Source organism: Acomys minous (genome assembly GCF_964271855.1).
Source record: "Acomys minous genome assembly, chromosome: 5".
NCBI classification, from domain to species: Eukaryota; Metazoa; Chordata; class Mammalia; order Rodentia; family Muridae; genus Acomys; species Acomys minous.
Window position 1 is genome coordinate 112,808,986 of NC_140494.1, and position 14,056 is coordinate 112,823,041.

Sequence of the window (14,056 nt, forward strand, 5' to 3'; positions counted from 1 at the left end):
CACCATGATGATAATGGACTAAACTCCTGAAACTGTAAGCCAGCCCCTATTAGATGTTTTCTTTTATAAGCATTACAGTGGTCATGGTGTCTCCGTACAGCAATAGAAACCCTAACTAAGACAGATGCTTACGTCAAAGGAAGCTCTCATCACTCTTGACTGTTACATAGCTATCATAGGAGTTTTTTAAAATCTTGACTTGATAGACAAAAGAAAGGTTATGCTCAAAACCAAAGTGAATAGCTGAATAAAATAATCAGATTACATAAGATTAAATGATGAATTTAAGGAATCAGAAGAGATATCGCAGTGGTTAAGGCGATGTACTGCTTTGTCAGAGGATTTGAGTTTGGCCCCCCCCAATTACCTGTAATTTCAGCCTCAGGGGATCCAACGCCCTCTCCTGGCCACTGCATGCAACTGTACACACACACACACACACACACACACACACACACACACACAGAGAGAGAGAGAGAGAGAGAGAGAGAGAGAGAGAGAGAGAGAGAGACTTGTAAAGAAAAATATAATAAAATCTTTACTTTTTTTATACTTTAGGGGTTTTATTTTATTGAGACAAGATCTCTCTATGATGTAGCTCTGGTTGTCCTGTTTTGGAACTCATTATGTAGATCAGGCCAGCCTTGAACTCACAGAGATCCATCTGCCTGAGTGTTGAAATTAAAGGCGTATAACATCACATCTGGCCTAAAACCTTTTTTTTTTTTTTCAAGAACAGGGTTTCTCTGTGTGGTCCTGGCTGTCTTGGACTCATTTTGTAGACCAAGCTGGCCTTGAACTCACAGAGATCCACCTGCCTCTGCCTCCCCAAGTGCTGGGATTAAAGGCATGCACCACCATGCCCAGCCATCTTTTTTTTTTTTTAAATGAAGCTGGACGTTGTGGCACATGTGGGTAATCCCAGCACTTGGGAGGCAGAGGCAGGCAGATCATTGTGAGTTTGAGGCCAGCTTGGTCTACAAAGCTAGTCCAGGACAACAAAGGCTACACAGAGAAACCCTGTCTTGGAGAAAAAAAAGAAAAGAATTGCAATCAGCAAGATATAAAAGATCTATACATAAATCCATAGACACATATGTAAAAAATATAAACCCATTTTCACTCAGCAAATGCAGCCACAAAGAAGGCAGTTGGAGGCACACAATGGAGAGAACAAGGACATGGTTCCTTTTTTAATGGGTCACAGAGAATGAAGTAGCACCTGGCCAGATGTGGTGACTCACACCTGCAATCCCAGTGCTCGGGACACTGAGACAGGATGATTGTCTTGAGTTCAGAGTCACCTTGAACTAAATAGTGAGTTCTAGATAAATGTGTACTACAGAGTAACCAAAGGAGAGGGGAAAAATAATTAAGGATAGCCAAACAAGGCTGGTGGACAAGTCAGTCTTCATTTGCATTATTGTCCAAGGTGACACGAAATTTAATCTAAAGTCCCAGGTATGGGTTAATAAAAAATTTCTCAAGAGCCAGCCTCTGGCAGTCATGAGCATTAGGTAGCACGAGATTTGATTTCTCAAGGGGTTGCTGTTCCCATGAGTCATGTTTACTATGAGATGACTACTGTTGATGGTTGGTGGTGCTGCCTGTTTTTTTTATTTATGTGGGACTGGGGAGAAAAGGGAAGTAGACTTCACAATATAATTAATTTTGAATTTTTAAATCTTTTCATAAGGTCTCGCTGCTTGATTCTAAAGAAGGCTTGAGTTATATGCTGGAAATAATTAGCTTTCTCAGAAACTCCAATGAATGCTAGACAAGGTGACTCCTCAGGCAGGAAACTACATGAGCCCTTTCCATTCAGGATGTATGGGTTTGTTTGTTTTTTTTTCAGCATCAAGAGTATTCTAGAACATTCTAAGAAAATAAATGTGTTTAGGAGAAATATTTCTTAGTGTTATGAGGTCCCTTTCTTCTAAAACTTGGGTCATTAAAAATGAGTATGTTGGTGTACACACATGCTACCTTCCACTAATCCTTAAACAAATGCCTCCTATTTTGCATCTTCAAATATATCTAAAATAGTGTGTGTGTGTGAGAGAGAGAGGGGGGGGGGAGACTTTATATAGCTCTGGCTGTCCTGGAACTCACTATGTAGACTAGGCTGGCCTTGAACTCACAGCGATCCATCTGCCTTTGCCTCCCATGTGCTGGGATATTTTTTTGTTTTTGATTTTTGGAGATGGGGTTTCTCTGTGTGGCCCTTGCTGTCCTGGAATCACTTTGTAGACCAAACTAGCCTCAGACTCATAGAGATCCACCTGCTTCTGCTTTCCGAGTGCTGGGATTAAAGGCGTGTGCAACCATGCCCAGCTCCCCCTGGGTTTTAAAAAAATATGGGGTTTTTTTTTTGGTTTATTTAATAACTCTAAAAGCTACATGTATTCTATCAGGGTTGGCGGGTTGTCTCAGTGGTGGAGAGGGCTTCCTGTACTTCCAGATGACACAAGTTCAGCTCAAGCATGCACATGGAGTGGCTCATAATCGCTGTAACTGCATTTCCAAGGGATCTGACACCTTTTCTGGACTCTGAAGGCACTCACACACACTTTACACACACACACACACACACGCACACACACACACACTCAAAGTAAAAATGAATTCTCCTAGTGCCACAGAAACTTACAAAGGGAAAAGGAAGGAGAGGGTGTCAAACCACTTATGACATCCCCTAACAGGCTAGAAGCATGCAATCATGCTCTTAAGTGTCCAACACCTGGCTTCCATTTCAGCTGACTTTAGCTTGCCCAGAATCCCGCTGTAAAGTCATTAGCTCTTCAATAACAGGATCCAACCCTAAGACCTCTCATCAGATCGAGAACATCTTTGATGCACCTCTGGTGTTGATAGGAAACATAAAGAGAAGCATAAAGGCCTGGCCCCATCTACACCCTCACACGGTGATGAAGACTAAGGCACCGAGTCTTCATGCTCACATGTGGCATCTGTACACTGGCATCAGCCGGTGACGCCTCCACCTCTCTCTAGCCACGGAAGTAGTCCTGGTCTGATCCCAAATCACCTTCCTCTTCCGTTCACTTCCTCTTGGCACTCTACCCTGTGCCCACGGAAGAAGATCCGCCAACTCACAGTGTTCTTACAGTATGGGGGAGGGCATCGGACCAGGACACGGAAAAGTTTTCTTCTTTTGCATGTAATGGTTTTAGTGGGGTCCTTCTGATGTCCTGGCTGAGAATGGGAAAGCAAAGCACTGATTAAAAATTCAAGGGCCTTAAAATGGTCTGTAGAATGAAAACAAAACAAACTCCAAAGTAGCTCTTAATAAACTTGCGATACTTCCTCTATTCCTGTACCTTCAATGTCATGTTGAAATGCACAAGCGTCGGGGATGAGCTGAAGACCTTTGACCCTGAATTGGGAGCACACTCTGCTTTAGGTGACTCACGTGTCATTTTCAGGAAGGCCTTATTTAAACCTCTCACCTTAGCCAAGTTACCCTTGTGGTTTTTTTTCTCCCTTCACCAGCTTGTGGTGTTTTAAAGGGCAGGAATGTCATGGTGAAGGTGTTGACCACAGCGAGGAGGAAGCAGCCTTTCAGGAGAAACCAGGAGGCATCCTTCTACTTAGTCAACGCACACACAAAGACTTGGTGATGACTCATGCAATACCGATGAAGCAACTGGTTGACAACAGGATTTAAAGTCAAACAGAAATTATGAGTCACCATAGTCATGCGTCAGTTTGGATATCCAGGTTTTTTGCTTCTCAGTTAAATAATAGGTAGCATGCTTGCATACAGAAGAAAACAGAAGGCACACATTATTTTATTTTTAAACTTAAATGCTCTTTATTCACAAAAAAATCCCTGTAGTTTCATGACTATGGAGGAAATGAAGTGACTCGCTTTACACTTTCTTATTTTCCCTTAAAAAAAAAAAATACATTCCTAGGAGTCTTTCTTATACAGGACTAATCTCTGGGCTAAACAGCCACCATCTTCATGAGTCAGCTGTTTCAGCTTGCAGAAGATCACTGCAGCTGGGCTTGTTGACTGGTGATGTGACCTCCTAGAGGGCATGGAGGGCAGAAGCAGGAAGGACGAGGAGGGCCAGGGATGCCCAGCAACTCTTCCCAACAAGCTGAGCGCAATTGTGCCATGATTACATGGGGCCTCTCTCAGGGGGCTAGCGTATACAGGGGAGGAAGGGCTAGGAGACGGGGCTCCTTCCTCACAGCCATGGGGCAGTCATCATCCATGCTGGGCGCAGGCCTTCCAGTGTGGGTACTTTAAAGTCACTGCTGCTCCTGTCCATGACTCCTCACCCATTGTTTGGTAAGTTTAATATTGGTTCATCAGGGTGAGCTTTGATGGAATCATATCTGTTTGTAGCTGGGGACTTAGGAAGAGGGGTAGACGTTGTTTAGCTCTCTTCCAGGGAAAGAGTTTAGCAAAAGTTATATGCTCACTCAACTACACATTCCTCAAGTAGAATGCCATAAATTATTGTGAATTGCTACTGAAAGGGAAGAAAGAGTTGAATTTTTACCACAGGAAAACATGTCTTATGAATAGCATAGCAACTGCTCTTGAGATAGTATGAGTTGTTATCTCTAAAGAAATATCATTGAGAGCCAGGTGGTGGCGGCACATGCCTTCAATCCCAGCACTTGGGAGGCAGAGGCAGGCAGATCCCTGTAAGTTTACAAGGTGAGGCCAGGACAGCCAAGGCTATGCAGAGAAACCTTGTCTCGGGGGAGGAAGAAATACAGTTTTAAAAGTATGGTCATGGTAGCTAGAGAACTGCAAAGTAACAAGAAGAAGGAGGAGGAGGAGAAGGAGGAGGAGAAGGAGGAGGAGAAGGAGGAAGAGGAAGAGAAGGAGGAGGAGGAGGAGGAGAAGGAGAAGAAGAAGAAGAAGAAGAAGAAGAAGAAGAAGAAGAAGAAGAAGAAGAAGAAGAAGAAGAAGAAGAAGAAGAAAGAGGAAGCAACCATGATTGATAAGCACTACTTTCCCCTATCACTTTTAATAAGAAACAGGCCACTCTTTTTGGCAGTTAAGCCTTTCACCTTTTATCCTTAAACAAAGCCCTCTCTACCAAGTCATTTGCCTTTCCATAAAGCTTTCACACAATGGGTACCCAGTATGTATTTGATGCATGAATAGCTGAAGGTATTAATGAGTCTCTCACCTTTGAAAAGCTAGACTTCTTAGAGGTCCTCTAAAAAGACTTCCTGAACTGCTTTGACACTCTTCCTTAGCACTCCTGTTAGAAGCAGCTGTTTCTCAGGCTACCTGTTGACCTAGAAGGTTGCCAAGTAAACAGTACTCATAGATACATCCCCACAGCGTGACCTAGACTAGACTATTGCATTGCATTCTGGTCATTTTATTTAGAGGTGCCAACTCTGTAATTCTCGGTGTGGAGTCAGAATGAAACACAAAGCAAATTCCTTCCCTCACCCTAGATGACAATAATGTCTTGTTCCATTATTAGTCCAGTCACCATAGTGACTGATAGCTATGCTATATAAAGAGTAACTTAAAAAATCATGAGGCAAAAAAAAAAAAAAATTAGGATATACACATTTTGTTGTAAGTTAATTTTTCCAGTACAATAATTCATTTGGTCTGTCTGCCTGAACACTAACACAATAATGAGATCTGCACTACAATGTGTTCAACTGTACTCTTTCCACAACTAAGCCCCATGTGTGCTCATCTTAATCTTGGTACTTGTGTAAATGTTCTTTAAGTACTGGTCAGGCAAAAAACGGAAAGATTTTTAGTTTACACTGATAGCTTATCCAAGAGGAATAGCCTGGCCTCTCTGAACTATGAGCTTAGAGGTTTCTATAGCTTATGAATTTTCTTACTGTATAGACACCTCTTGAATCATTAATTGAATAGCTCTTCACCATACTCCTGGGCCATTCATGAAAAATGAGAGGTAGAGTTAGTTAACTGGCCTGGTTTTCCAATGGTGTCAGGAAACAATGTTCTTAAAGGCCCACCACTGACTCAGAATCTCAGAATGTGTTTTTTTAGGGAAGAGTTGTCTTGTCTCTCCGAGGCTCCTTGGGCATCTTTAACACACCTGATAGGAGTACAGGGCAAAAGTGGTCCAGCAGAAACATTCAGAAACCTAATACAGCATCAACACGGCCTAAGTAACTAAAGCTGGCAACTACAGCAGTTTATGTCTAGTTGAGGTGACCTGAGAAAAACCACCTACTATTTAATACAAAACACTGGAACATAAAAGAAGTATATGAAAAGAAGAGATTTTCATTATTGGATTCTTATTGATAGTTTAATGTAAGATTGAGTCAACAATATCAAATAATATCAAATAAATACATTTCATTGTTCTTGTATATTAGGAAGAGAAATCCAAAATCAAGAAAACTCCTGGGCATCTTCCCAAAGAACTCTGTCTCTACCACAAACGCTTGCCCACCATGTGCACAGCAAGGAAATGGAGTCCGCCTGCATGTCTATCAACTGAAGAGTGGGTAACAAAAATGTGATGTGATGTGTGTGTGTGTGCGTGTGTGTTTGTGTGTGTGTGTGTATTCAAAGGAATTTTATTCAGCTGTGAAGAAAAATGAAATTAGGATATTTGTGGGAAACTTGATGCAACTGAAAAATATATTATAAAGTGAGGTAACCAAGAAAGATGAATACAGCTGGCCTGTAATTTCAGCTCCAGGAAGGAAGGCTGAAGTGAGAGCAAGCTCGCTTAGCCAGACTAGAAATGTCATTGAGAGTCAGGTTGGAATCCTGTGTGTGAGGTGGAGAAGTGACTAAAGAAGATGGCAACCTCAGGCCCCCACGGAAAGTGTCCACATGTGCGTATGCACCTGCACACATGCACATGCATCCACATACATGCCCACACACATGCTGGAGTGCATCCCACGCATGCACATAAAATAATAAAAACAGTAAGAGACAGAATCCAGAGTCATAACTGTGCTACGTTCTAGAAGTATTACCTTTGACCACCAAGGGTCTGTGAGAGTTTTCTCATGTGTAACACAAGACCCTCTGACACAAGAGCATAGCACCTGCTGTCACTGGAGCTGAGGACTGTTCATTGATTTTTTTCTAAATGCTAGCTACATTTTTTATGATCTGATTTTATGAGCTATTAGGAAAATCAAACTTAAGAACCAGATGTTTGCCTCTAGAGTCAAGTGTCTTAGGGTGTTTACTTCAGGGATCACATTGTAAAACAACTAAGAAGGAGAAAAGTAATGTTCTGATTCTAAGCCCAAAGAAGCTAATGAAAACGAGCACACAAGCCTATGCTTTTAAAAACAACTGTAGAGGAGCAGTTGGCTGCAGTGGGAAATGAGCATGGTTTTTAAAAAGAAACACAATTAAGGTCACATCAAACTCATGCACAAACTACTTTTGTCACTTTAAGCAAGAAGTTGGATGCTTCTAAAAATTGTTTTCTTCATAGAGAGGAAAGCACTGACAGATAGTTTTATTCTACATAATTTTCCATATTATGAAAGGATCATTGTTCTTTTATATATAAGTAAAAGAAAGAAAGATTGCCAGGATCAAGGATGTAGCACCATGGGTAGAATGCTTGCCTAGAATGCATGAGCCCCTGGTTTGGTCCCCACAACCATATGAACACCACCAGGATTCACATACCCTGAGGTAGAGTGTCACACACCTGTCATTCCAGCACTCAGGAAGTAGAGACAAGAGGATTAGAAGTTCAAAGTTATCCTTGGCTACATAGTGACTTCAAGGCCAGCTGGGGTTACATGAGACCCTATTTTAAGAAAGAAAAGGAAGGATTGCCGATTGCACACAATGCTTTCCTGTAATGTAAAATTTGTATTTCATATTTCTTTTTCTTTAAGATGGGGTTCTTATTATATTGCCCAGACTAGTCTTGAATTCATGGTCCTCCTGCCTCAGTTTCCAAAGTAGAAAAGATGATAAGGTTGTGTATCCTTGACCAATTCTGATCCCATACTTATAGAAAGAGCTATTTAAATATTTTTACAAAGGTAAAAATTAGAAAAGTAAAATACTAATATTCCTCAAATATGACACAGTGACTTTTGGTTCTGTTACAATATCCCCACCTCTATGTCATCAGGAGCATTGGTAATATTCATTTCTTTCTTTCTTTCCTTCTTCTTCTTCTTTTTTGTTTTGGCTTTTGTTTGGGTTTTGGTTTTTTGAGACAAGGTTTCTCTGTGTAGCCTTGGTTGGTCTGGACTCACTTTGTAGACAAGGCTGGCCTCAAACTCACAGAGATCTACCTGCCTCTGCTTCCTGAGTGCTGGGCTTAAAGGCATGCACCACCATGTCTGGTGATATTCATTTCTTTTGCATGTGTCTATATGTCTATATGTGCCTTATAGGTACATATGCATGCATGTATGTGCATGTGTATGTGTGTGCATGTAGAAGCCAGAGGTCAATCTCAAATGTCATTCTCTTAAAAACAAAACCAAACCTCTTGACTTTCTTTTTTTCTTTCTTTCTTTTTCTTTTTTTTTTTTTTTTTTTTAAGGTTTTCAAGACAGGGTTTCTGTGTAGCCTTGGCTGTCCTGGACTCACTTTGTAGACTAGACTGGCCTCTGCCTCCCTGAATGCTGGGATTAAAGGCGTGCCCCGCCATGTCCGGCGACTTTCTTTTTTGAGACAGTCTCTCACTAGGGCCGGGGGCTCACCAATAGGCTAGGCTCACTGGCCAGAGAGCGCCAAGGATCCGTTCATCTTTACCTCTCTAGCCCTGAGAGTACAAATATGCAGCACCTTGCATTTACACGGGTGTTGGGGGTTGGACTTAGGTCTTCATGCTTGCGCAGCCATCACTTTACTGAGAGGTCAACACAGCACTAGTGATGCTTATTCCTTATAAGACATGAGTACAATTGCCTTCGAGATTTTCTTACAAGTCCTGCTTTGATGTTGTAAATTCCAGGCCACCAGGAGCAACAGCCCAGTAATGACAACTTGCACATGAGTTGCTATGGACAGTGACTACGCTGTGTCATCCACTGTGTGATGTGTTTTGAATTCAGAGATGTTAGGTATGGGGAAAGCGCATCTTAGCACGGTGAAATTGGAGTAACACTTGAATCGTCAAAGACCTAGTATGAGGATTAATAAAATATGTTAGAAGGCTTAATGATATACAAGTACACACACAAGCAAATAGCAGCCATTATAGTAGAGAGAAAAGGAGGTATGCAGCACTCCTGCTCTGACTCCTTTCCATGCTGCTGGAACATTCTGAACTAAGTTATTACGAACTCTGAGTCTTCCTGTCCTACTTCAAGTTTAGCACTTCTGCACAGGGTGAACTTTGAAAAGTTAAAGTAACTTTTACCAAATAAAATATCCAATCCACTCTCTCAGACCCTCCCTCCAAAACAGCAACACACACACACACACACACACACACACGCACGCACGCACGCACGCACGCACGCACGCACGCACACACACACACACACACACACACGCACACACACACATGCACACACACCCATGCACGAGCGGGCGCAGGCACATGCAGGCACCTCACGTGCTCCCTGTCATGTGAAAGCTTGGCAACACTGTTGCAATGTGACCTTCATCTCCTTCCCTGCTTCCCAACGCCCCTTCTCTGCCCTCATGAATACTGCTCCCTGTTCATGCATCGTAGCCCCAGACCCACTGTAAGTAGCGTTATTTGGAGAGTCAGGTGAGCTAAAGTGCAGAGAGCCGTATCAATTAAAAATGTAAAAGTCAATGAAGAATAGACATCAGAAACGCTGGGGATTTTATCAGCTGACCTAGATCTTCAGTGAAGAGTGTGACTCACCATCTATAGAAAGGCATGCCGAGAGATGCCCTCTGAGCTTCTCTGCAGAGAGCAAGGCAAGGACCCCAGGCCGAGCCTGCTCTGCTCCCCCACTTTGGAGACCACATCTTCTCTGTGAACTCCTTAACATGCTCTAACTTTTCAGACAGGCCATGTAGTAAACTTGGACCAGGGCTTGGAGTGGAAATATTCAGAAAATACCTGCTAACGGGAGCAGGGTGGGAGCTGGGGGACAGACAAGGGTCACACCGCTTTATTGACAAGTGCTACATCCACTCAAGGCATTCCTCCACAGTGTCTCCAGGTCTGACTTAAGGGAAGGCATCTGGCAGGTGTCTCCGTTCTTGTTTGATGCAACAACTCTGGGTGGAGGTGTGAAAGATTAGTGCAGGGGAGGGATTCCTCACACGGATAAATCATCCTGTGAGGAAAGTAGGTAATTGCTTGGCATTTAGGTCATTATACATGCAAATTAGGAGAGAATATATATATGAGCCAAATGAAAGAAAACAATCGTTAGCATGTTGAGCCACCATGCCGGTCACACCGTCATTCCCAGCTGCCAGAATGTAAGTACCAGCAATGGTATGGGCTTCAGTTGTTGGATGCTCTGACAGTCATCTACTGAGGCAGCAATGTTTTCTTTGGAGGGTGCTTTGAATATTAAATAAGGGGAAATTATTTTTTTCTGGTTGATTCTATATTTCCCCTATACTAAAACAACAAAACAAAAACCCAGAAAATATTTATTATAGAGCCAAATAAGTTTTTAAAATAATACTTATTTTCTAAATTATTAATTTTTCCAGTTCCGGTTTTTATTTTTCCCTTTAAAATATTGTAATTGAAAATGTAATACTCAGTGTTAATAACGATGGCTCCCAGCATGGGACTGTGGGGTTGTTTCTTCTTTCACTTCTTTCTGTTCTTCAAATAATATGAGTGACGTGCGGATGGCAAAGGGAACAAAGAGAAATGTCTAAGATCTTCCATGTTATGTAGTTTTTCATGTTTGTGGTGCGTGATTGCCTGACACGGCTGGTGTACTTCTGGACATTGGTAGATCCGTATCTTGGAGGCAGGGGGTTGTTTTTATTTTTAGTTCTAGTCTACTTCTGAACCTCAATGTAAAGATGCCTGGGTGGCCGAAGCTTAAGATCACTACAGTCTGTAAGGAAGACTGGAGATAGTCTCAAAGGTTTCTAAACTTAAAAAATAATCTACGAGTGGTATGAAAGCACGGGGCTTGGGTCGGAGTTTATGAATCTAGTGAGAGGCGGTTAAGCCGGAGTCTGCCTCACAGAGTTTCTCCTGTAACTAAAGGAGAGAGCCCAGGTGCCACGAAGTGTTCTAGGCTCCACAGTGAAGACCTGGGTGGGTGAGCTTTGCAGAAGGCTATTGCCAGGCAGGGGTGAGTCACGAGAGGAAGGGAGGGGAAAGGCTGCAACACGAGTGAGTCTCTGCTGAGTGTGTAGCTTGGAGACCGCCTCCAAAGGCTCGGCAGTAAGGATTTTTGAAAATTTTCTAGAGAAAGGCTGAATTTAAAATCTCTGGAGAAAAAAGAAAAAAGAAAAAGAAAACCACTGAGTAATGATAGTAAGTTAAGTGACACTTACAAAAGATACAGAAGACAACTGGAAACGTGGGATGGGTCAGGCGGGGCAGATACGAAATGATGCATGAAAGATGTTAAGATGAACCAGGACTCAGAATGGGGACATGAGAAGACAGAGCAGAAGTCTGGAGAGCACGGACCAGGGAGCATGCAAGCAGAGGCACCCTGATGTATCATGCGGTCTGATTTTTGGTGAGAACAGCCCTCTCCTGGACCCCGTTGTTTCCCAGTCACGGGAAATGTCAGTGATGCACAAACCGCTCAGGCTACCTGCAGGATCTGCAGCAGGGTCACTGCCTTTGTGATCAGTTCACCCTGAAAACCACACCTGAACGCCATTGGCAGTGAAAGCCCTTGTAAGGGTGTATTTCCATATTTCTATCGCACCCGGTTTTCACTTGGAATTTGGGGGATGATTGACCTTGTATCCTCCTCCCGGAAATCATTTACCCTCTTCTGAGACACCACCATTCCTTGATATCGCACGCTCAGGGAACCTCTTCCCCCTGTTGTCTGACCTCTTCTTTACGTCTGTCCCATTGACAAAGCTCAGCCTATTCCTCCGACTTGCTTATTTTATGATCCCTGAAATTTGCTTCATCATACACAAGTTTCCCATACATTTAAAGACCTTTATTTGAGATGCCTCAAACCGATTTTGTGAGTTTTCTCTTTGGTCACAGTGAGCGATCACTTCTTGTATTACTGATCCCATGATTGCTGGGATCACAGATCCCAGGGATTGACAGTCTCTGTGTCCTCCACATCCACGCACACACTGCTTTCCTAGCCATGTTTCAGGATTTGTTCTTAACCATAACGTCCTCTTTTCAATGGCCTGGCCCTGTCACCAATAAACCAGGACTCACAGAACAAAGTTCAGACCTCATTAGGGAAATCTGAGTTTCGGTTTTCAATAATAATAATAATAATAATAATAATAATAATAATAATAATAATAATAAATGCAAGATCAATATAGAAAATACAAATAGATAAAAAAAAATAGCACAGGAGAAACTGAAAGGAAAAAGATGTCTTTAACTAGGAAAAATTAATTTAGCCCTATCTTTTTTGATCAAAAATAACCATCTCTTTTCAAAAGTCTAACACAGATTGACTGCTACCAGAGTGTCCTTTCTGCTCTGACCACCAGGCACACCTGGGATGTATATTCTCTCATGAATAAGGCCTGACAGGCTTCCCAGCATCCTCTGGGAGCCCAGCCATCTTCTCCCTCCTTCCTCTGACATCTGTACCTATGCCTCCTAGAACCAGCCTTTGTTTCCTCCACCTAACCCACAAGGAGGCCCTGCTCCTTGTGACTGGCGGGGCTTATGGGGAGCTGCCCGCCACCCACGGGTGGAAACCCTACCCGTTGCAGCTCTCAGACTCATGCGGAGCAAGCAGGCTGTGACTGAGGGCAGAAGGGCTGGCTCGCAAGTGTTTCCAGTGCTGTGACTTAATACTGAGCTGACAAGCCATGCTCCTGATGAGCTATGCTTCATATTCCACATTACCTCTGAGTATGGTTCATAATTTTATTCTTTTTGGTATTTTTTTGTTTTTTTCAAGACAGGGTTTCTCTATGTTATCTTGGCTGTCCTGGACTCGCTTTGTAGACCAGGCTGGCCTCGAACTCACAGCAATCCTCCTGCCTCTGCCTCCTGAGTGCTGGGATTAAAGGTGTGTGCCACCATACCCGGCTCATAATTTTATTAATAGGGACAAAAATGGTGAATGCAATCAAAACAGCCTTTATTAGAGTACAATTCACATTCCATATAATTACTCCTAAGTAAAAATTCAATAGAATTTACAATGTTGTACAATTACTTCCAAAAATATTAAGTACCCCCAAATGAAAACCAGATACATGTGAAATTGATTTTAAACTTTGGGGTTTATATATGATTTACATATTTGTAGAATCTATTATGTTTCTATTTTTCTCATCCTACTGATCCAATATAATCCATTTTATATTAAAGATATTTTCACTGAAGTGATAATAAAATGAGTTTCATAGGAGAAGACCTTCCTAGCCCAAGAAAACTATATATAATATAAATCTATATAAAAGACACTCTTTAAAAATGAGGTGTAGCCCATAACGGTAAAAAAAAAAATTGCTTCAAATAATCAAGGCAGGAGTTTGGGACAAATTAAAGCAACAACAGAATTAGGCAAACGAAATCAAGAACAGGTAGAAAACAATGCCCATTGGGGGTCTAATAAGTGTCTGTGGAATGAAGAAACGGGCATAAAAAATAACTATTAATCTAGAGAAATGAATGAATAAATGGCTGCCTTGGAAATGGATGCAGAGTCTAAGTGGTGTTTCAAGACAGAAATCTGATAAATCTCCCTGTAAGGAAGAAGACTTTAAATGGGTCATTACAGTTGACTACCCCTTAAAAACAAACAGGAAAGAAGTACAGAGAATCTCTGATTCTATGTTCAAATATTTAACAAAAGGGAAAATGATTGAAGTTTTTGTAACCATGTCTAAAATATAGAGACATAAGAATGTAACTTTTAAAATTTAGTTTTTTGAAAGTCAGCGTACCAAGTAATGGGCAATTTCATAATACCTTTTTTGGTTGTTGAG

At 42.0% G+C, this 14,056-nt stretch overlaps 1 protein-coding gene across 1 annotated transcript in view; it reads left to right on the forward strand.

Moving 5' to 3' along the window:
- Window positions 1-10,350: 10,350 nt before the first annotated feature.
- EXPH5 (exophilin 5) overlaps window positions 10,351-14,056 on the forward strand; it is a 92,621-nt gene continuing 88,915 nt past the window's right edge. The window contains exon 1 of the mRNA XM_084781375.1: window positions 10,351-10,399. Within this exon, the coding sequence (XP_084637501.1) occupies window positions 10,365-10,399 (35 nt within the window). The 5' untranslated portion in view covers window positions 10,351-10,364. The remainder of the gene's footprint in view (window positions 10,400-14,056) is intronic.